Genomic DNA, 22,063 nt, shown 5'->3' with positions numbered 1-22,063 from the left:
TGTGTGTCTACTTCTGTGTTTCCTTAACCTGCTAACTGAGGTTCAGCGGGCACGCCATCGGTGGGCACAGCGCTGTGTCCCCGCCACGTCATGCTTCATAACCGTCTAACGTCTCACCCATGCCATCGTCTGCTCTGAGGTGCTGGAGGGACCCGTTTGCACTGAAGACACTTTCGGCTGCTCCCCGTCCTCCCACGATGCAGAGATGCAGACGCCCATGTCCCCGGGGCGCGCCTCTGTGGCTGGGCACGCTCCAGGGATATGGGGCGGCACACACATGCTCGGGCTGTCATCCTCAGCGTGGTCCCTGCACTTTGCGGTGGCACGGACAAGAGTCCTGCTGGAAGCTCGAAAGAGCAGCCCCCGGAATGCCATGTGGTGCTTGTGCGTGGGGAGGGTCGAGGCTAGTGCCCTCTGGGGACCCCGACGACGTGTCTTGTATATCCCCTAAGTCGGGTGTCTCCGAGGGTCTCAGTGGGAGCCGTGCACTGGCGGGTCATGGAGCCCTTGCATCCCACCTCCCTGGCCTGTCAGTGGGAACGCCACTGACCCTCCAAGGGTGCTTCAGAATCTGCTCTGCACTTGCTCATGGACAAGGAAGTTTCCCATGGGACACCGTGTAGATTGACAGAGGCAGGAGCACGGGCTACATGAAGCAACCCAGTATAAATGCTCAGTTAGATGAGTCTGGTCTGCAGTCACCGGGTTAGTTAGTTGAGTTTGGTCTGCAGTCACCCTATGGGACATCTGGTCTGTTTTGCTTTCTTTTCCACCCATAGATTCCTTTTGGGGTTTCTAACCCCCCAAAATATCTTTTTAATCCACCAGTTGCTTCAGTCATGTTCTTGCCAGCTACGCCTGAGGTCCACATGTGGCTGTGGCCCTCTCAGATTGACGCTTGAGGAAACAGAATAGCTGGTCTCTTCTCCTGTGCAGGAGGCACCTGGTTGCCTCTGTCAAAGCACACAGGCAGCCACGGGCACTGGCTCTCCCCAACCTGCTCAGCAGAGAGGAAGAAAGTCAGCATCTGAGCACAGCCCTTTGACGGGGGCAGGCCCAGGGCAGAGCCCAGCCGCCGTGGGCTGAGTGGGACGGAGGGTGGCTCATCACAGTTCCCAGAGGCAGCCATGATGAGGCTGTGAGTCTGGGAGTGTCCATGCACGGTTGGCCCCGCCCAGTGCCTTGCACACAATAGGCAGCAACGCATCCGTGATGACTGGTCACGCAAGCTGCGTTCCCAATGTCTCCGCTGCTTTTGCATGAATAACACACAGGGTTTTCCTGTCAAGAGGGTGGCATAGGAGCGGGTGTGCATCCGAGGCCAGTGTGGGCTCTGAGGGCCCATGGCTGCAGGACCCAAATTCTCCGAGGGGAGCATTTACGGAGCTTAGATACCCCTTGTCACCCGCTCCTGTGGTTTCTGCCTTCCAAATCAGGCCCTTGGGAGCATACGCAAGACAGGAGCTCCCCACTGTCTTTCCCCTAGACCCTCCCTATTTTTGGATAGGGACCCCATTGAACAGTATTAAGCAGCTTCCTGCAGAACAGACCCTGGTCTTTCTTCTCCTTCGCTGGGCAGTTGACAGGGTGGCCCAGGACACGCTCAGGCGTGGCTGTGGGGGCGCTGCCTCAACGGCACGTGTGGGTGAAGGGAGCAGCTCCCAGCTCAGCTGTCCCGAGCTGTCTTGAGCAGGGCTTTCCCATGATGAGTAGAAGGGGCCAGGCAGACGTTCGGGCTCGGTGCTTTCTGCTGTGGGAGGCCACCTGTGTGCGCAGGACGCGCTGCTCAAGGGGCGGCCGCCGGATTGGTTTCTCCAGTCTCAGCCCGAACATCTTTCCAGAGCGTCGGCCTCAGCTTCCTCCACACTGTCCTGCGAACCTGGGGCATGCAAGTGGCATGTTCAAAGGAGTCAGGCACCCGGCTGAACACAGCAGCCAGTGAGTCTCACGAGACCACACAGGAAATCACATCTCCCTGGAACCTTAATCCGTCATATCGAAAACAAGCAGTGTCTCAAAGCAGGGCCAGCCCGAAGACGGAGGGTATCTGCAGTCCTGCGGCCCTATGTACCCTTCCCACACTAACTCGGAGGTCCTGGCCAACCGACATGCCGCCAACAGAGTAGATGGACCCTGTGTGTCCCTCCAATGACCTTCATCTAAGACCGGGGCCCATGTGACCCACCATCATGTGTGCAGACTCACCCTGGAGCATCCGACACAGAAGTGAAGGTGCCAGTCCATTAATGTTCGATGGTGCGCATATGTGACGCGTGTGCCCAGGTGTGCAGGCCACACTCAGATGCTGCACCCTGAGGGTCTGTGAGTGGGGCCTTGGCGACGCCCTTGTGTCATAGGCTCGTGCCCTTTTTCAGGAATTGGAAGCCCGTCAGGAGAAGCCAGCTCAGCACACTTAGTCCTTCCCTGTCCACTCCTGCCCTTGAGAGACCCTCAGGGTCGGCATTTAGTCACATGCCAGGATTCAAGGGGCTGGACCCATCCACAGGGAAAACGACCCATCCCTCGAGGTGATCCTCCCCTGGTCCTGGGGAACATGCCCCTCACACAGGGCACTGGAGACCCAAGGCCACTGCCACATCCTCCTGACCCTCGGCGACCCTCAGCATGACTCCAGCTGGCAAGATCTGAACGCACGGCTCTGAGTCAGTTCTCATTTCCCGCTGGGGACAGACAGCCCTGGTTTTGCTGCCGGGGGAGGTTACCGTGCAAAGACACACCCGTCAAAGACACGCCCTCACCTCTCCTCTGGAGCCACTCGTCAGCCTGCACATTCGTGAGAGCGGAGAGAAGGCACCCGAACGGCCAACTCTGGCCTCGAGCTCGCAGCCTGTGAGAAAGGCTTGGGGGAAGGCCCAGCTCTGGGGGACCCTGGTCGGGACATGGGAACCCCAGGACTAGCAGATCGGAGGGGTTCGGGCAGGAAGCCCTTCTGATGTGAAGTGCTGGAAACACACATCCTGGGTCCCCAAAGAAAACCCAGTCCCTCCATGTTTGGAAAACGCCACACCACCCTTTGCTCTCAACAGCAGAAGTCATGGTGCAGCTTTCACTTCAGCCAGCATCAGGCCTCTGGCACCTGTGCAGTGTTTCCCCATGAAAAGCAGCAATACATGTGCATGCCCAGAGTGAAGTCCCCTGGGGCCCAACTCCTGGAAATCAAGTCTCCACTGCCCTCGCCTGCTCCGATGTCGGCAAGGGGCGGCCGTGACCCTGGCAGAGGCAGCGTCCCGACCTGGCTGCCCGCCAGGTCCACGGCTGCACGGGGGTCTGGGCTGCAGATGGGCCATGCCATTCCAAACCAAGAAAAAGTACCCCGTGGGTTTCCCACCACTGTCGTATTATTTGAATAAGAATCCTGGCGTCTGGGCGCAGGAAGATTAGGTTAACGCAGAGTCCTAGAGAGCGCAGGGGCAGCTCGGTCAACCTGGTCAGACAAGGTCGGCCATCTCAAGGTCTGCAGTCACTTCTGGCCAACAGAGAGAAGGGCACGGAGTGCTGACCAGCCGGGCGCTAGAGGCAAGCTGTCGCTCTGGAAGTGTCACGCTGCTCGTGAGACTCCACTGAGGATTCAACCCGACGCTCCACCTCCCACCCTTCCACCTCACCAGTCCCAGCATTCCCCTTACCGCGGCAGCCTCACCAAGAGACCGCTCAATGCACGCCACGCCCATTGGTGTGAAGGTCCGTCTGAGAACGGGTGCCGACGTCCTGACTGAGCAGCGCCCAGCCTCCTGGCACAGCACAGATAGTGCAGGCAACAGCCCTGAGCTGAGAAGCAGCGTGGGTTGGTGGTGGGGATATGGGTGGGACCGGCCCAGCCAGCCTTCAGCCATGGGGCTTGCCACGTCACTGCCAAGCCTCATTTTCTCCCACAGGAAAAGCAAAGGGTTGGACTCACGACCCCAGTCCCCTCCCGGCTCGTGAGCCCATGGTGCCGTGCCCTCAGCTCGCTTCTTTCTCAAGAGGCTCCCTGCGGCCCAGGCTGCCTGTAGTGCTCTGAGTCCAAGGACAGCAGTGAGCCCCACGGTCGTGCAGAACCCATTTCAGTCCGTTCATCTCTTCCAGGGAAACTGGCTTCGGGCCTTGTCTCATGGGCGTCTCTCAACAGGCGGGGAGGGTGGCTGCGTTACTGCAACCGGCGTTTGGGACGCCAGCACATGTTCCAGATGAACCGTCTCGGCATGGGCGCTCAGCCACTTGAACACTCTCATGAAATTTGGTGCAAGACTTCGTGGACACAGCGGCTGTCCTGACACCTTCCCTCCTCAGGTGTGCACCCACCCTGCGCACTGGCCCAGTCCTTTCTCCGAAGGGTGCCCGGGTGTTGGTTTGCTTTTGCCGTGGGTGCCACATTGCAGGCAGAGAAGCACTGCCTTACGGTAATGGAGTCTTCCAGCTATCCGGGCCACCTGCCTCACCTGGGGAGTCTCCGGGGGATGAGTGTGTGATCTGCGGGGCACGTCTCCAGCAGGGCCTGGCAAGCTCCTCGCGCTTTCTGGTCCTGCTGTAGCGGGCGTCAGTCACACCTTGGCTTCTGGTCCAGGCTCCTGCGGCAGGCGGGGCAGGGTTGGTGTTTGCTGTGTTGTGGGCGACTTGAGGTTTCGGGCAGCGGGATGGAAAGCAGAACTACGGGGTTGGGCATGCTTATCCACTGGCCCTTCCCGTGAGTGCAGAAGATCCGAGGCAGGAGTGAGGGAACAGGCACTCCCCACCGGTCCAGACAAGGGCCGGCCGGAAGGAGGCCACCCGAACTCCGCATCCCCCTGGATGGCATCCGCTCTGTGTCAGCCCCGCCCCACCCAAGCGCCAGGCCACGTGCACCTGCTGTGCCCTCCCGCGGCCCTGGTGGTGTCCTGCAGAGAAAGACGTCTGCCACTCGCAGCTGTGAAGGGCCAGCGCTTGTCCTGGAGGACGGGGCAGGCCCCGCTCCTCTGCAGGCGCTCCAGCCCCTGTGAGCCTTGGGACCTGCAACCCACTGTCAGCGGTCCTCGTCCCCTGTGGTGGCGCCTCGAGGCCAGCTCCCCAGGGCCCCGTCCATTCTCCCGCACCGCACCGTCTGCCTGCCTGGGGAGACCGCTGCCCTCCTGGGGACAGACAGATGCCTACCCGCCCGCCGAGGACACTGCCACACACCTCTGGCTCTCCCCCACCCCATGCACACCCTCGAGCACTCCCAGTCATGTGATCTCTGGGCCCCAGGCCCCTGAGTCTCTTTCCTTCAGGCTCTAGGCGTTTCCACAAGTCGCCTGAAGCCCCCTCCTCCTCCTGGAATCACCTCAGCACTGCACCCCCAAGTTGCACAGCATGGATCAGAAGATCTGATTGCTACAGAGATTTGTACATAAAAAATACTTTTTTGAGGATTTTTGTATATTGTTTTTCTATTTGTTTTCTACAGCTTGAGGAGAGAGCTGGCAAACTGTGAATCTGATCTGATCTTGTTGCCAGCAGATGTATTTTGGCTTCCTGGTAAGAGTCTCTGTTACCGGGGACGATATATGGCCCTCTGATCAGTATTGTACCCTAAGGCCACGGACCCCTCCAGTCCCACCTACGTTCTTTCTTAAACCAGTTCCCAAGCTTATTTACTATTATTTATAAAGAACACTGGAAAACGCACTTCTAGTCCTGGACATGATGTGTTTAAAATTAATTTAGCCTTTACTAATTAAGGTTAGAAGTTTGTATCTATTCTTCAGAAACCATAAAGAACTCAGTGTAGACTGAATTCATCTATTTAGTATCTGTGATTTTGCAGACAGAAATTTTCTTATGGTATTTTCTATATAGCCACACGTGTAGAATTATAACTCATTAGAGCACAAGCAGTTTCTACAGCGATTTAGAGTTATCAATTGTTTCTGATGACACCGTCCCACTGGAAACATTTCAGAACCCAGTCCTTAGTGATGCCATGAGCAGCGTGACCCTGAAGGCCCAGAGCTGGCTGGGATGTGCGTCTCCATCCCCCGTCTTTCCAAGCAAGGATGGTGCTGATTTCTTTTCTTTTCTTTTGACACCATGCCTTGTTCTTCCAGCTGGGCATTCTCATTTTGCTTTTCTCTGAGACTATCAAAGACACAGTAATTATGGCGGGACCATTTCTGGATCCGAATGTCTCTGGCCTTCTTAAATGTTCATGTAAAATTGGCTCAGGAAGACTGTTGGTTGCCAAGAAGAGAGGTGGATGCTAGGGAGGAAAGCAGGGCAGCCTCTCTGCCGTTGCTTCTTGCCAAGCGAACCGTGGTTAGCGTCACATTGCTGTATGGATTGAGCACATGCTCTCTAAGAAGGTCAAAAAACCCTTTTTAGCACCAGCTATGAAGCAATACTGTATCACTGGGGCCCGGAGCGGGGCTCAGGACCACACCGGAATGGTTTCGAAGCCGCCCAGGTTGGTTCTGTCCTTGGGTAAATAACGATCGATGGAATTTCCCCAAGAGGTGAAACAGCGGCCACTGCAAAGCCAAGATGTCTTCCTCCCACCCCGCGTGCTTTCCGAGGCGGTGGCAGGGCTGGCACTGCTACCACATGTCCGGCAGGGATCGGCTACGCAGACAGAGCTCTGGTAGGCAGTCAAACCTGCTCTCCACTCAGCAAACAGATTAGTCGTGCCCTCCATGGGCGATAACTGTACCTGTTGTCAAGTCCAGCTAGCTGTCCACGCATGAGCCCCCATGTGCACACTGACGCCTGAGTCACGCATGGGGAACGGTGCCTGCACACTCTGCATAGCTATGATGTACGTGTCTAGGTGTAATTTCAGTGAAATGGTGCAACTATGTCTTGCATTTAATTTATATGTGATTTTTGGCTCTTCATCTAAGTGCCGTAGACACGTGGCCGGTGTTTTGCAAACCCTCCCTCACCCCCTTAGACGCCTCACCGGCAGTCATCTCTTCTTTTCTCTCTGTGGGTTCGGGGTATGGGCACGTGAAGGGTGTCCCTGAGTGCTCCGTCCAGGTGATTGTTTGAGTCTGTGTTTGTCCAGCACCTTTGTAAATACACAACTCAGAGCAGGGATGGGCTGGGTGTGTCCTGGTTCTTAGGGAAAGGTCGTCCCACGTCCTCCGTGGGATCCACAGTGAATGCAGCTGTGGGACTCAGATCTGCGAGGCTCAGGTAGATTTACAGTGAGCACATCCGTCGTCTCCACCCTCCTCCGCCCAGTGGGTGGGCTCAGAGAGACGGCGGGTTAGCCCCGCGCGAACCAGTGTCCTGTCCTCGGGCGGTGCCAGCCATATTCGTGTCACGCTGCTCATGGCTTGTGAGTTCCGAAGAGCCTCGTCCCCCTTGGCCTCTCGAGTCAGGGTGTGGGGGCAGTGTTGGCTGACTTCCTGCCGTGCGGGCAAAACCCCACAAAAGCACAGTCTGGGCTGTAAGCTGCATCACGGCCTGTGAAAAGGCAGAAGCTCAGGGACAGCCCATGCACAGCTGGGGGCTGCAGGGTGACCGAAGAAGCACAGGTCCCACATAGGTGAGGGCGTGTGACCTCCCGCACCTCATGTATTCTGTGTGTGTGTTCTGAACGTTTGGAGTTGAGATTTGCGAAGGCAAACGTACCCTTGCCTCCTACAATACCTTCTATGTCGTTATCACTCCCCATAATGCTGGGAGGTCTGTCGTTCCTGTCACCCCTTTCTCCTTCCCAAGGACAGAGCAGAGACAGCCGTGCGTGGGAACGATGAGGACCCTCTCTTTTCCCAGAAGCCTGCATGTCACCGAGGCATGACACACATTGATGTGCAGGGGCCTCCTCCCACGCGCGAGCGAGAGATGCGGTAGACAGGCTCGTGTTTCCTTAAGAATGCGGCTCCTTCGACTCCCGTCAAATCCAGGATGGAAGGCTCACTGAAGAGAAGCGAGCCTCCACACAGGACTGTCTGGGAAGCTCCTTGGATGTCAGAATGAAGGGTGAGAATGGTGGTTTTCCTCACATCCACAGTCCCCGTTGGTCTGAAGTCTTGTCGCACAGAGCACCCACAGCACATAGTGTGTAAAGGCTGGTGACCCCGACGAGGTAAAAGCTTCAGCTAGTTGTTCAGTAGCTCCTCTATGTGGTCCTAGGAAACGCCTTCTTGGTGAGGCACGTTTTGGGTAGTTGAGATGCTCTGTTTTCATCGTTAGCTTTCTAAGCTTTCTTGCAATGTGGACTGACTACTGTAACATTTCACGTGTAAAATAACTGGACATTCTTTATATACTGGAAGTAACCCACGAGTCCAATGTTTCCCTAAGCGTTTTAACGTCTGTGTATATATCCCTCATCAATAAATGTGGATTCCAGTTTCTCCTGGCTGTTGCCTCTTCTTCACTTCTCACTGTAGACCAATCGTGGGTACAACAGCCAAGGGCGCTGGCATTCCTTTTGGAGAAATGGATGGATGGATGGCTATAGCATCCAGTTGGGTGTTTTCTAGAAAACCTAGCTATATACAGAGTCACCTCTTATGATGTCAAGGTAGGAAGTTGTACAAAAACACGTGCAATCAGGGAATCAGCTCGTAAGGGCTGGCCCTCAAGTCTCAGGGCTGAACCGATCCGAGTTTGCTTCCAAGTCATGTGACACGTCCATCACCAGTTGTCTGGGGGACTCCACCCCGTGCTGCCCCATGAAGGGGGCTCCATTCCTGAGCTTCTGCCGCCGCCAGTGCAGGAAAAAGCCATAGCGGACCTGACGCTGGCTCTCAAGATCCCCTGGAGTGTCACTCACTTCCCTTCGACACGTCTTTCCATGGCCGAGACAAGTCACCGAGCTCCACCCAGCTTCTGGGGCGCAAGGCACCCAGGAAGAAAAAGAGAAAGTGTTGGGAATTGCTCCAGGCCATGGAAACCCTTCAAATCATTCATAAAGGTCAGTTTGCAAACATACTGGTTCCTGGTAAGTCCAACACAGCAAAAGTTCCCTCTAGAATGGGAGAAAATATCACTATGGAAGTGAGTTGCGGACATCAAGTGGTCTTCGGCAGTGGGTGCACACTCAGTGTGGGGGTTTTTATGCAGTGAAAGGGACAGGTGCAGCCATGAGAGCCTCCGGGGAAGGGCATTCTCTCTCTCCATCCTCCAGGACCCCCTGGGAGATGGCCAGGATTCGTTTTCGCTCATGCTTCTCGAAGGGAAAAGAGGACAAATATTTTATTTAAGGAAGTAAGATACATAGATGAGGTACATCACAGCTCTTTTCAGCAATGCCAGCAACTCATCTAAGTTGTTGAAAATGAACACTTCATTTGAAAAGACCTTTTTTCTTCCCTTGGAGCCAAGTCTCTATCCCGTCCACGTTCAATGTTATTAAATCTTAATGACAGAAAATAAGCTCCTAGGATCACTTCCAACTGCCATTCCCTTTAGCATTAACAAACAGGTAAGATGGGAGTTAAGGTGAACATCAGACTTCAGTGTGGACACTAGTTTGGCCAAAATCAGCCACCCCTTCCAGGGTGACTCGACTGGAGAGAAACTCAATTTGCCTATTCAGGGAGTGTGGTCCCCTCTCTTCTGGATAAGAGGTGTTTCATTCACCCATCGTGAGAGCCACGTAGCTGGTGCCTTTTTTTGAGTGAGAGTCTCACTCTGTCACCCACGCTGGAGTGCAGGGGCATGCTCACAGCCACTGCAGCCTCAACCTGCTGGGCTCAGGCAATCCTTTCGCCTCAGCCTTCCAAGTAGCTAGAATCACTGGTGTGCACCACCATGTCCGGCTAATGTTTTTTTGTTTTACTATATTGTAGAGATGAGGTCTTGCCAAGTTGCCCAGGCTGGTCTCAAATCCCTGAGCTCAGGCAGTCCTGTTGCCTCCGCCTCCCAAAGTGCTGGGATGATAGGTTGAGCCACCACGCACTTGGCCTTAGCTCATGCTTTTAACAACCCTCTAAAAAAAGGGAAGAAGAAAATGTGGGGATGTGCATGGGAGGAGTGGTTGTGGACTGACAGATGTGACACGGGCTCTGATCCCCACTCAGCCGCTGATGGTCACCCAGATGTGCCCAAGTCCCTCTGCAATTTGGAAGTTGCCATGGCATGTGCACAATTAGTTTACATGGGATAATTCCTGAGCATTTGAACTCTAAAATCAGAATTCTTTCCCCCAGATCAGTCATCATGACCACAGGCTCGTTTTTGTTTCTCGACCTTATTGCCTGAACATCACATCTTGTCTCTACAAAAGAGCCCGTGTAGCCTGTATCGGGGTCATGATGCCGCATGGAATGCAGCCCAGAGCCCACCACCCAGCACAGACCCAGAGCATGGTGGGAGCGTCCCCTCCCCCTCCTCCCTGCCCCCTGGGACATGGTGGGAGCATCCCTTCCCCGATCCCTGCTCCCCAGGGCTGTCCCTTCTCCCTCTCCACCTCCCTGTTCCCCAGCGCCTCTCCTCCCCCCTCTTCCCGGCTCCCCAGGGCGTCCCTTCCCCCTCCTCCCTGCTCCCCAGAGGTGTCACCCGCGGCTCCCCAAGGGCATCCCTTCCCCCCACCCAGGGAGTCCTCTCCCCCCTCCGCCATGTTCCCCAGGGCCATCCCTTCCCTCCCCTCTTGTCCCCAGAGAGTCCCCCACGCACCCACCCAGGGCCGTCCCTTTCCCAGGCTCATCCCTACGCCCCAGGAAGCTGCCACTCGAATGGTATCTCCACTTGAGTAGTGTCCCATGTGCATTACTTTTTTGCTTTTTAAAAAGTTTTATCCCCTAAAGATGCCTAGCCAGCTTTGCTTGTGTTTGGGCCTTGTGAGATGGTGCCATGCCATGTGTAACTTTTTTTTTGAGTTGGAGTCTCACTCCGTCGCCCAGGCTGGAGTGCAGGGGCACACTCACAGCCACCCCAGCGTTGACCTGCTCGGGCTCTAGTGATCCTTCTGCCTCAGGCTTCCAAGCAGCCGGAACTACAGGCGTGTGCTGCGATGATTTATTGGAGAGTTGAGGTCTCACCAAGCTGCCCAGGCTGTTCCCGAACCCGTGCGCTCAGGCAATTCCCGCACTGGGACGACGGCTTGAGCTACCAGACCCAGCCACGTGTAGCTCTTTGGACTGCTCTCTTCCTAGGCAACATCGTGCTTCTCAGTCCACCCGTGCTGAGTTAGGGGGCCACGGTTCATCTGTCTTCATGGTCCTGTGATGAGAGGATAGCTTGTGAATCCCATCACGCCTAGTCCATGCCCTTCATGCTGACGGAGATTTGCTGTTCCCGGGTGCTTCTGTTCCACACGGCTGCCGTGAGCATTCTCGTCCCGTCTCCTGCTTGTGACCCAGGAGGCTTCCGTGCATGAGCCCCCGGACACAGCCGAGGCAGGATGCATGTGTGTGACCGGAAAGCCCCTATGCAAACCTCTTGCCCTCTTGCGCATGGCACCGCAGCAACCTATGCCCTGCTAATGGTCCCCTATAATCCGAGCTTAGGCTAAGTCACTAGTGGTCTATACACCACTAGTGATTGACGAGAGACCCATGCCCTGCTAGGGATCCCCTAGTCGTCTGTGCTGGTGACCCACTAGAGATCCACACACTACTAGTGAACCCTTGGTGATCCATCTCTTGCTAGTAATAATCTGCTAGGGATTCACAGACTGCCAGTGATCCCCTAGTGATCTATACACTACTGGTGATTCCTATGATTCATCCATTGCTAGTGAGCCCCTGGTGATCCATGCGCTGCTAGTGATCCCTTGGTGGTCCATACACCTAATGATCCATTAGTGATCTGTACACTTTTATTTAACCCCTGGTGATCCATGTCCTGCGAGTGATCTCCTAGTGACCCACACATTTCTACTGATCCCTAGTGACCCACACACTGCTTGTGACCTAGTGATCCCTTGGTGGTCCATACACTGTTCGGGATCCATGCACTGCCAGTGATCCACTCGTGTTGCATACACTGCCAGCGATTTCCTACTGCTCCAGACTCTACTTGTGATCCAGGTACTGCGAGTGATCCCCTGGAAAGCCACACAGTGCTAGTGATCCCCTAGGGGTCCACCCACCGCTTGTGATCCCATTGTGATCCACACACTGCTAGTAATCCCCTAGGGATCCACATACTGCTGGCAGTTCCCCAGTGATCTGTGCACTCTGGCCGTGTTATGAAGTTCATCCTTCCAACAGGGATACGGAGCCTGGCTCAAACAGGCTGCTTTCAGGAGGGGAGTTTAAGATCATTGAGGCTTCTGTCCTCAGGCCCCCTGGATAGGTCCTTGAGTGCACATCCGATGGGAGCTAAGCAGGGCCCACTAGTCTTGGATCTCTTCTTCAAGCAATAATATGTGGGTCTGGCAGGCCTCCCCACGTCCACAGGCTGTTGGCTTTTGTGCGAACTGTCGTTGGACCAAGGAAGTTAAAGGGAGTCACAAAAACTCCGTCTACCTACCAGGGGCCCCTTCAGTGGCATCCCTAACCAGTCATCTCAGCAGCCACAACAGGTGTCAGGGATCAGGTGGCTTATAAACAACTGCGATCTCTCACAACCCTGGAAGCTGGAAGCCCAGGCCAGGGTGGCAGCATGGGCAGTTCTGGCGAGGGCTCCCTTCTGGCTGCAGACACCCACTCTCGCTGTGTTCCCGTGTGGCAGAAGAAGGGCCAGGGAGCTCTCAGCTCTCATTCCCAGCACACTCATCCTATCATGACCCAACTGCCTTCCAAAGGCCCTGCCTCCCAACACCATCACCTTGGGGGGTTTCGGCATATGCACGGCACAAACATTCAGTCCAGGCAGCCCCTGTCCTGCGATGGAGGATTGCCGAGCCTAAGGCGGTGTCTCTGAAGAGGGAGAGCTGTGTGGCCTGCCACCCAAGGTGCTGAACCGTGCCGGCACCTCCTTCTGGGCACAGTGACATCAACAGGAAGCCAGGCTCTGCACAGCCAAGAGCCATGGGTGACAGAGAGGCAGGCACCTCGGGGACCTGCATGAGAAGCTATCTTCTTCACTGTCGCCTTAGGCCCAGAGAGAAAGGTGTGGGTGGTGATGCCGTGTTGGACATGGGTCACCGAGGAGAGAGAGCTGTGGGGTCCCAACAAAACACAAGCATTTCTAGCTTATAGCACTTGGTCTTTCCGGTAACTTCTAAGTTCAATTCTTCATCCCCCACTGAGGCATAAGAGCCCATATTTCATTCTCATGTCATTGTGAGAAAAGCTGAGCCCCAGTGTCAGGTTCAAAGTCAGGAACACTGACTGGGTCCACACGGTTTGTCCGGAGGGAATATAAAAAGAGTAAAGCCATGGAGCATAAATACCATTTTTACTCTCAAACTTCAAACTCAGAAGGGTTCCATAAAGCAGACCAATAAAATGTTACCTCACCATCCCTGTTTCTTTTTACCAGAGGAACAGATATGCAAAATCTCAAAAGCTTTTTTGTCTGTTAGTGAGGTCGTCAGGTTCTGGCCTTCCAAATATTGTCTGGAAGAACCCAGTGGCCTCCAGTTAAGGCAAAATAAGTGAATATAGAACTGCAGGCCTCTGTGTCTTCCTCCTTTGTCTTCATGGCCTGGACCTCCTGGAATTCTCCAGCAGCTTCTGTCACTTCGCAGATGTTTTCCAGGCCTGGGCAATGACCTGCTCGCAGAGGGTGGAGCCGCAGAATCTCCCGGTCGCCCTCCTCTGAGTGGACAGCTTAGCTGGAAGACAGTCTCCCTACCCCACCTGACCCCAAACTCTTTTTCATCTTGGTCATGAGGATGGAGACCACTGCCGATCCTAAGGCCACAAAGGACCTCAGAGCAGTTCGAGGGAACTCATGCCCAGATTTGAATAAGCCAAGGTTAAATCCTGGTTCTCTCCCGTTTCCAGCGATGGGCCACCGGATGGTTCACTTAGCCTCACATTCTTTGTGGAATCCGGCCGTCACACCTGTGAGACAGAGGTTTGGCCGAGAGGACAGCCACAAAGGAGTTAGCACAGTCCTTGGCACCTCGTCAGGTTCAGTCAATGATAGTTATCAGCACTGTCATCATCGTCCTTGGCATTATCAGCCGCAACTTCCTAGTGACCTAGCTGGAAGCAGCCAAGATGCCAGCACGTAGCCCCCAGCTAGCTCTCCTCTCCAAAATCTGAGCTTTGCTGATGACCCATGACCTCTCCTGATCCAGCCTGAGACAACCATCCTTAGCTCTGGGCATCCCGAAATGTGTGCTCTCTGCTTCTTACCAAGGCGCAGGCACTCAGCAGGGAGGGAAGGTGCTGGCTTTCTTCGGGAAAGGAAGTGAATCTCGGTCTGGCCCAAGTGACCTCCTGCTGGGCTGGTCTCCTGGGGTGGCCCTTCCCACAGGAAACAGCACAAGCCTGTCTTCATGGGAGAACCCTCAGGGAGTCCCGGCTCACCACCTGCGTCCACTAGTTGAGGCAGGTGTCCTGAGTCAGGTGCTGCGTGGAAGGCTCCAGCCAAGCAGGGCCCTCCTGAACTCCCTCGCGGGACTGTCCCCACAGCGTCCCCTCCCCTCGTCCCTTCTCGTTGCCCTGTCTTCCACAGATGATGCTCGCCTTCTCTGAGGTTCCAAGAGCAGAACTCGGGAGTGACTTTGAGAGCGTCTGCGTAGGGCGCCATGGGCTATACTCAAGTCATCTGAGAGGCCCCTGCAGGCTCCGCCTGTCCTGAGTCTGCTGTTTACTGTGGTGGCCAAATAGTCAGATGCATAATGGCAGTTATTCACTGTCTCGGACGGGTCCAGAAGCCCAGCTGGGGCAGAAATCAGGTGCCCGTGATGGTGAGGGCCGACTTTCCAGGAAGCGCCAGAAGACCCAGGGAGGCAGGATGAGGAGGGAGAGGCGGAGTGAGAAGACAGTCTTGGGGAGGGTGAGTCTCCCCTGGAGGAAGCAGGCCATCCCTGCTGGGGGCGCTTGGGGCGAAGCCTCCCGGGAGCGGCTCTCCATGCAGAGGACTGTTCCTGGGCAGTTAGCTGGCGACGCGGCGGCCAGAGGAGCGGCCCTGCCCGGGAGAGGATCTGGGCAGAGCACCCACCTTGTCCCTGCATCCCTATTCCCCACCTGCCTCCCGTGTGGCAGGCTCACAGGCGCGCTGAGACGTCTCATCCTCATTAAACGCCGCGAGGTGGATGCTGTCCTTCTCCCATTCTTCAGAGTTATTTCCAGAGAAGGAAACATACACACCCAAGAAGAAGTCAGTGGGTGGGGCAGTGCTTCCAGTGTCAACGCTTCCCGCCAGCCTGGCTCTGTTCTGCCAAACAGACCCACAGAGAGTGGCACCCCGTTCCCAGTTTCTTGGGGCTGAGCCTCTGGGCTGAGTGCAGGTCTTCAGGCATCCACTCTTGAAGTCCTATCTTGCACAGGCCTTCAGGGCACTCGAGGGGGACAGGTCGTGCTGTCATCCCCTCCCTGGGGCCCGCATCACCTACTCAGCTTCCTCCTGGGACCAGGACCCCCATCTGGCAGGGAAGAGATCTTGGGGAGTACCCGGTCCCCACACGCCCCTGTGGTCGTTGGTCTACAAGGCAGGACAGACTCCTCTCTCCCCTAAAGCCTTTCCTAAGTCATTGGGCCAAGGAGTGTCATCCTGAGTGTCCACGCGGATCAGCTGGCAGTGGGGTGGGTTCTCCGGCCTGACCTGGCTCACGAGGAAAGAATCAGAAGTGTCGTCAGTGACAGCAAAGGAAAGGGGAGTCAGTGACTGACGTCTGACCTAGACCTGCTATCCTGAAAGCTATCAGTCAGGATGGGCCGAGTCTTGCTGCAGGGACAAGCAGCACCTGAACGTCAGCAGCTTCGGCAAGACAGGATTATGATGGGCTCACACCAGTCTCGCTTTGGGGGGTCCTGTTGCCAAAGCCACTCAAGGACCCCGATGACTAAGCAGCCACTCTCTTAGACAGGCTTTTGCTGCTGAGCCAGAGGGGGCAGAAGGAAGGAGCTCTCAAGAAGTCCTCAGTGGGCAGTCAGATGTCACCTTGGCTCACAGCCCACGGTCCGGAACTGGCCCCAGAACCCGTGTCAAGAGAGAATGAGATGCCATCCCGCCACACCCTCAGCAGGGCCAGGCGGGCAGTGGAGGGGAGGGCCAGGAACACTTGGTGAACAGCACAAACACATCTCTACTGTCTGCTTCTCTGGTCACCTTGTGTTTGGTGACAGTTCCCCACACGCAGGATGCACTCACCACCCCAAGGGAGACCCCAGAAAATTCTCGCCCAGTCACGGCCCCTCCGCACAGTCCCTCCACATGATGTCTGTGTGTTTCCACAGATGGTTCAGTCGTGGCTTCCGTGGACATGAGTGACAAGGCTTCTGCAGCTCCTCCGTCCTACCCCCCATGCTCCCACAGAAGCGCCAAGACTGTCAGTTACCATGGTGCTCCTGTTTAGAGAGGGGACCCCCCAAAAGTTCCCGAGTCACTGAGCCATGGAGCCCCGAAACCCTGACGGGCAGAACGAGAGGCCCTCAGGCCACTGATAAGGCCGGCTTCTTGAGGAGACTCTGACTGCCCTGGGTGGGCCTCCCCTTCTGTCCCCACTGCGGGTCCTCATTCCACCTCCTGGGAAGCCCCCGTACCGGCCACATGCGGTGATGACCCTGAGAGTGCCCTGGGCACCATCGGCCCCTCAGTGGTGATCTGCTCACAGGTCAGGACCTGGGGCTCATTTCGGGTCTTGAAGTCAGCTTTCTGGTTGAGGTCCGTGGTTTTGATGTTGGGTGGTGTGGGGTGAGTCCTTGGCTCACGCAGAAAGGAATTTTAGAGCGAGAGGTAGAGGGGGTTTGCAGTGCATTTGAGAGAAAAAAGACACATTCGAGAGAGAGCGCGGGTGTCCTTTAAGGGAAAGGACATCACCTTTTGTGAGCAGTGTTTTATATATTTTCAAAATGATGGTTACGCAACTCATTTCTAAGTTTGGATGACAAGTTTTATTTTATTTATTTATTTATTTATTTATTTGTTTTGAGTCTCACTCCGTCGCCCAGACTAGAGAGCAGTGGCACGTTCCTGGACACTGCGGCCTCGACCTGCTGGGTTCCGGTGATCCTTCTGCCTCAGCCTTCCAAGTAGCCGGAACACGCTACCACGCCCAGCTAATTTTTGATTTATTGTAGAGACGAGGTCTCACCAAGTTGCCCAGGTGGGTCTCGAACCTGCGGGCTCAGACAATCCACTCGCCTCGGCCTGCCAAAGTGCTAGGATTACAGGCTGAGCCACCAAACCTGGCCAGTTTTATTTTTTATAATTTGTATTATTTTAAACATCACGAGGAATTTTTGAGATCATAGGAAAGCTGTTTTTTAATGTGTTTTTTCTTAGAGTACCATGTCTCAGTGTCTCGAGGACCTTATGAAATAGTGTAGGGACAGCTGTTCCTTAGCTGAGTTTTTCTTAGTGCCCTGTGCCTCGGTGTCCCCAGTAACTCCCTGGTGTCCTGTTTTCAGTCTTCGTAGCCAGCAGGTCCATCTTTCAAGATCGGGTCTGAGTTTTTTGTTGTTGTTGTTTGAGTTGGAGTCTCACTCTTGTCACCCTGGCTGGAGTGCAGTGGCACACTCATGGCCCCTGCAACCTCGATGTGCTGGGCTTAGGCGATCCTTCTTCCTCAGTCTTCCAAGTAGCTGGAACGACAGATGCACACCACCAAGCCCAGCTAGTTTTTGTGATTTATTTTTGAGACGAGGTCTCACCAAGTTGCCCAAACTGATCTCGAATGCCTGGGCTCATTCAATCCTCTCATCTCGGCTTCCCAAAGTGCTGGGATTACAGGCTGAGCCACCATGCCCGGTCTGGGCCTGAATTCTGTTCAGTGTGTGGTTGTACCGATAGGACGGTGTCCAGATGTCTGGCTACCTGTCCCCTGACTACCCAGGCCTGCCTGTGGGAGGCTCACTGATAACGTCTGAGCTGGGCTTGCCGACTCACCTGGGCGTCTTGGGCATCACTCCTGTCAGCATCTCTGCTGGCTTGTTTGCATATGTCTGACTCTGTCAGCCCCACGCGCCAACAACCACACCACAGCCTCTTAAAAACCTGTCCCTCTTCTCAGCTGTGGGTACCTGGAGCTGGTCAGGCCCCAGGCCAAGAGACGTAGCTGCTTTTAGCCGAGAGAATGGGCTGGACGTCACGACAGTCCATGCAGAGACTTGAGGTCACTCTGACCTCCAAGGCCGCCGCTCACTCTGCCTCTGGGGCTGCACCAGCTCTTGTGACGTGGAGCGTGTCTCATGGTGTGGAGGTGTCCTCTCGTGTCGCTGGGGGCTGAGTGGCAGTGACTCTTCATCCGTGAGGCCTTCACCCCCTCTAGCAGGTGGCAGAGCATTGCAGATGGCAGCGGTTCCGGTTTGCCCGGGGCCCGAGAGACGCTGATGACACAGCCAACGGGCCTGGGCTGAGCCATCGCACCCCCGAATCTGAGCTGTCTGGGGCCTCGGGAGTTTGCAACTGTGCAGAGGCAGCGGCCGGACACACCCGGAGCCTCTCCCAGAGGGGCTGTTTCCCCTCTGGTGCCCCTCGTTTGGAAAGCCACGTGCTTCTCATGCGCCAGGAACGACGGGCCAGTGAGAGTGAGGCTGAGCCATCCCAAAGGAGGAGGCCCATGGCCCCCAGAGAGGGTCCAGAGGCTCTGCGAGCAGAGGCGGAGGTGGAGACGGAGGCAGACTCCGTGGACCTTCCCTGCATCCGGCTGGAGCTCCAGAGTCGCAGAGCAGGATCTGGCAATGGCTCCAATGGGACAAAGCCAGACCAGACCACGGATCCTGGGAGCAGAAATACCCTGAGAAGCAGGGGCCTCACCTCCATCCTGCCCCACGAGATGAAAGCCTTGGAAAACAGCCAAAAGGGAGGCAGGAGGGGCCCAGACCTCCTTACCCCAAGCTGCACAGGCTGGTGTGTGTGCATGTGGCTCGGTGCGTGTTTGTACTGCATGTATCTTGCTGTGTGTGTGCCTGTGCTGTGTGTGTGCGTCTCTGTGCGCGCGCGCGCGCGTGCGTGTGTGTGTTGTGTGGATACATTCCTGCCTGCACACGACAGACGCTAAACCCACCTCCTTCTGCCCCCAATGCTGGCCTTCTGTGCTCTCCAGCCAGTGCCTTTACCTGAGCAGCATGGGCACGCCCCCTCATGACAAGAGCTCATCAGAAAGTACCCAGGAGGCAAGGACGGCGAACTTGGAAAGGCGCTGGTCACAAGGGCACGGCACAGTCATGCACACAATGAGCCTTTCTTCAGAACATCGATGATTCACCAAGTGACACACCCTGCGCAGAGGTTCTTGGACTGTGTCGTTCCAGATCTCAAGTTCATTCATAACCCCGCGGCTCCTGTCCCACCCTCTACCCACCGTGTGACTGCCCGAGAGAACACTGGTTGCAAAGCCCGTCCTTGGTGACCTGGAGCTCAGCGGCTCTGCTGGGAAATCCACTCTGCCAGGCCAGGAGAGGCACGGAGAGGTTTTCGGGGCTCCTTTAAGGGACGCCCTCAGGACACAGCACAGATTTACAGTTGCAGGAAAACAACACCTTGGGCTCTCAGGCTGCTTTGCAAGGCCATTAAATGCCAGCCCTTCACTTTTAGAGACAAGGCCCCCTGTCCTGGCAGCGCCCAAGTCACCTGGCGAATCCCAGCTGTGCCTGGCAGCCCTGAGCCTAGCAGTGAGGCTCCAGCCCTGCCCAACAGCCGCACACTGCAGGGTGTCTCGAAGGCACGACCAGCCCCCACGGATGGTGACCAAGGGCCGGAAACCGATTCCACCCTCGATGTCTCTTGAGAACAGAGGTGAATCCACGTGAGGGACCACAACAATAATATCCAAGATAAAACAGGAAGGCATCTGCCGGGCCAGCCTACCTGTGGAGCTGTCCAGAGGGGCGGACACTCCTCCCAGCCTGCAGAGAGAATCGGGGGGACACAGATCCCAGCAGAGTGCTCCCTTGCCTGGCCCAGGGTGACTTGCTGCACTTGTGTTTGAGCCCAAGCAGAGTCATCTGTGCCAGTGGCAGGCCAGGGGTGCTCGCGAGGACAGGGCAGTCTAACACAGATGGCAGTGACACATGGTGTGGCCCAGCGCCATTTTAACTCAAGAAGAAGGGAGAGAGAAGAATGGACCATGGAGACGGAACTGGCTGGTGATGCTGGAGGAGAAAGGGGAAAGCAAGGAGGATTTTCAAGGTGTAGGTGCGGGGTAGGGGGCTGGGAGGGCAGACAGCATGGGCAATGGGTGAAATGAGCGTGTACAGCTGGTGTCTCTGCGTTAAAAGTCTCCCCCTGTTGGCTGCACAGAGCACGCCCTGACTCAAGTGGGAGCTCTCCTCCTTCTCGCGCTGTGGCCAGGGAGATGCTGCCCGGGAAGCAGCTCGTCCGCTTAGGCAGCAAGAGATGCTCATGGGTGCTGGAGCGTGGGCGTCCCATTTCGCAAGAACCCTTCCTCAGGGGAGTCTGACTTCTACAAGTAGCCTTTGCAGGACATCCTGACCGAAGGCCGATGCCCCAAGGACTGTCAAGGGGGGGATGTGGGCGAGAGGATGCGTCATGACTCCCTCGCAAGGTCATGAATTTGCTGCTGAGCTTTCGATACCCGGAAGCCCTCCTTTCGAGGGACCTCCAGCCGCTTGTCTGGTTCTTAGCTGCACGTGCACGGGGGCAGCACAGGTCTGTTCAGGTGTTTGCAAATGCCATCATGAATTGGTCACGCGGAATCTAAGTGTCTCCCCACAAGCCATCCAGGCAGCTGGCCACAGACCACGCCTTTCACCCTCGTTGGCTTGTCTCTTCATTAGGAGTCCATGCAGTCTCGGAGAGCACTGTAGGGTCACTGCAACGGAATCCCTGAATGACAGTCGTGCAAACTGAATGTGGCTTTTCAAAGCATGTCACGGGAGAGGACAGTGGTTGCTGCACCCCCAAAGAGGCTGAGGCCCCTCTGCTGACCATCTGGCCAGGGAAGAACCCTTGAACAGCCTGAAGCCTAGCCTCGTGTGGTACCCCGGTCTTCTGTGGGAGGTGGCTGAGTGGCTGGGGGCTCCTCCCATCTCAGGCCTTTCTTGGGAGCTGCCAGGGCCCAGACCGTGCTGGTGTAGACGCAGAAGGACCACAGCACAAGGTCAAGATGGAAGAAGCATAGATGTTTATTAGGAATGAGCTTGAACTCTTTTATGCCTCTGACAAGGTCACTTATAAAAATCATGTGGGTCCAAGGACCTCTGGCCGGGGTTGAATATTTCGAAAACACAGATAAATAGCTGACTATGCATAAATAGCTTCGCCCTTTGGATGTCTCCCAGATATGTCTGAAGTTTTCCGGAGGGTCTGCTGAAGGGGCTGTGTCCACTCGCCCCTCCCCCACCAGAAAGTGATGCCCAGGGAACACGAGGGCAGAAGGAGCCCACTGGGCGTCCCCCAGGGACCCGCTTAGCCCTGGGAAGCGTCCCCCACTGGTGGCTGTTACCTGGGAGCAGGTGGGGGAAGCAGGGGACCCAGAAGCTGTACCTGTGGCTTTTGTTAGCAGCCACGTATGCACGCTAAGGGTGCAGGAGGACTCTGGGTGGGACCGGAATGGCAGCACCACGAACGGGCCTCGTTTCAGAAAGCAGTGCTGGTTTTCAGGTTGGATCTGACTTTAAGACACACAAAAAGACACAAGGGAGTAGAAAACTGTATGCTAAACAAGATTCCCAGCAGAATGATCAGTAGCACGCTGCATCTGTTCAGTGTCCCAGCCCCGGGTGGTCAGGTCTCCGTGTGGCTACACCCCAATCTTCATGTCCACGTTCTGCAGGTTCCGCGTCTCGTCGGCGCTCGTGAACTGGTCTGGGCTTTCAGAGGATTCTTTGGCCACCAGGTGCACCATCTCCTGGGACTTGCTGGCCTCCCCATTGAGGCCGCTCGGCTTCCTGTCCTCCACCGCCCCGTTCCCACTGTTGATCACCAGCTTCTTCTTCTGCCCGCACCTGACAACGTCAAGATACCATGTGAGAAGGGAGCTACGCCTCGGGCATCAGTACCACGGGGGGATCCATGGGCAGCGCCACATGCAGAGCCACAAGCAAGGCCACAGAAAGAGCCATGGGCAGGGCCACGGGCAGGCCACGGGCAGTGCTGGGGCTCCCTGGTCCTGGTATGTGCCCTCACCCAG

The 22,063-nt window shown here is 56.0% G+C and overlaps 1 protein-coding gene across 1 annotated transcript in view; it reads right to left on the bottom strand.

The window, feature by feature from the left end:
* Positions 1–21,040: 21,040 nt before the first annotated feature.
* Positions 21,041–22,063, bottom strand: part of CD44 (CD44 molecule (Indian blood group)) — a gene marked incomplete at its 5' end in the record, with an annotated part of 63,160 nt that continues 62,137 nt past the window's right edge. The window contains one exon of the mRNA XM_021718360.1: positions 21,041–21,878. Within this exon, the coding sequence (XP_021574035.1) occupies positions 21,674–21,878 (205 nt within the window). The remainder of the gene's footprint in view (positions 21,879–22,063) is intronic.

The sequence above is a fragment of the Carlito syrichta genome, unplaced genomic scaffold (assembly GCF_000164805.1).
Source record: "Carlito syrichta isolate Samal-C Ts95f unplaced genomic scaffold, Tarsius_syrichta-2.0.1 Scaffold312124, whole genome shotgun sequence".
Taxonomy (NCBI): Eukaryota; Metazoa; Chordata; class Mammalia; order Primates; family Tarsiidae; genus Carlito; species Carlito syrichta.
This window is presented reverse-complemented; position numbering and strand designations above follow the sequence as displayed.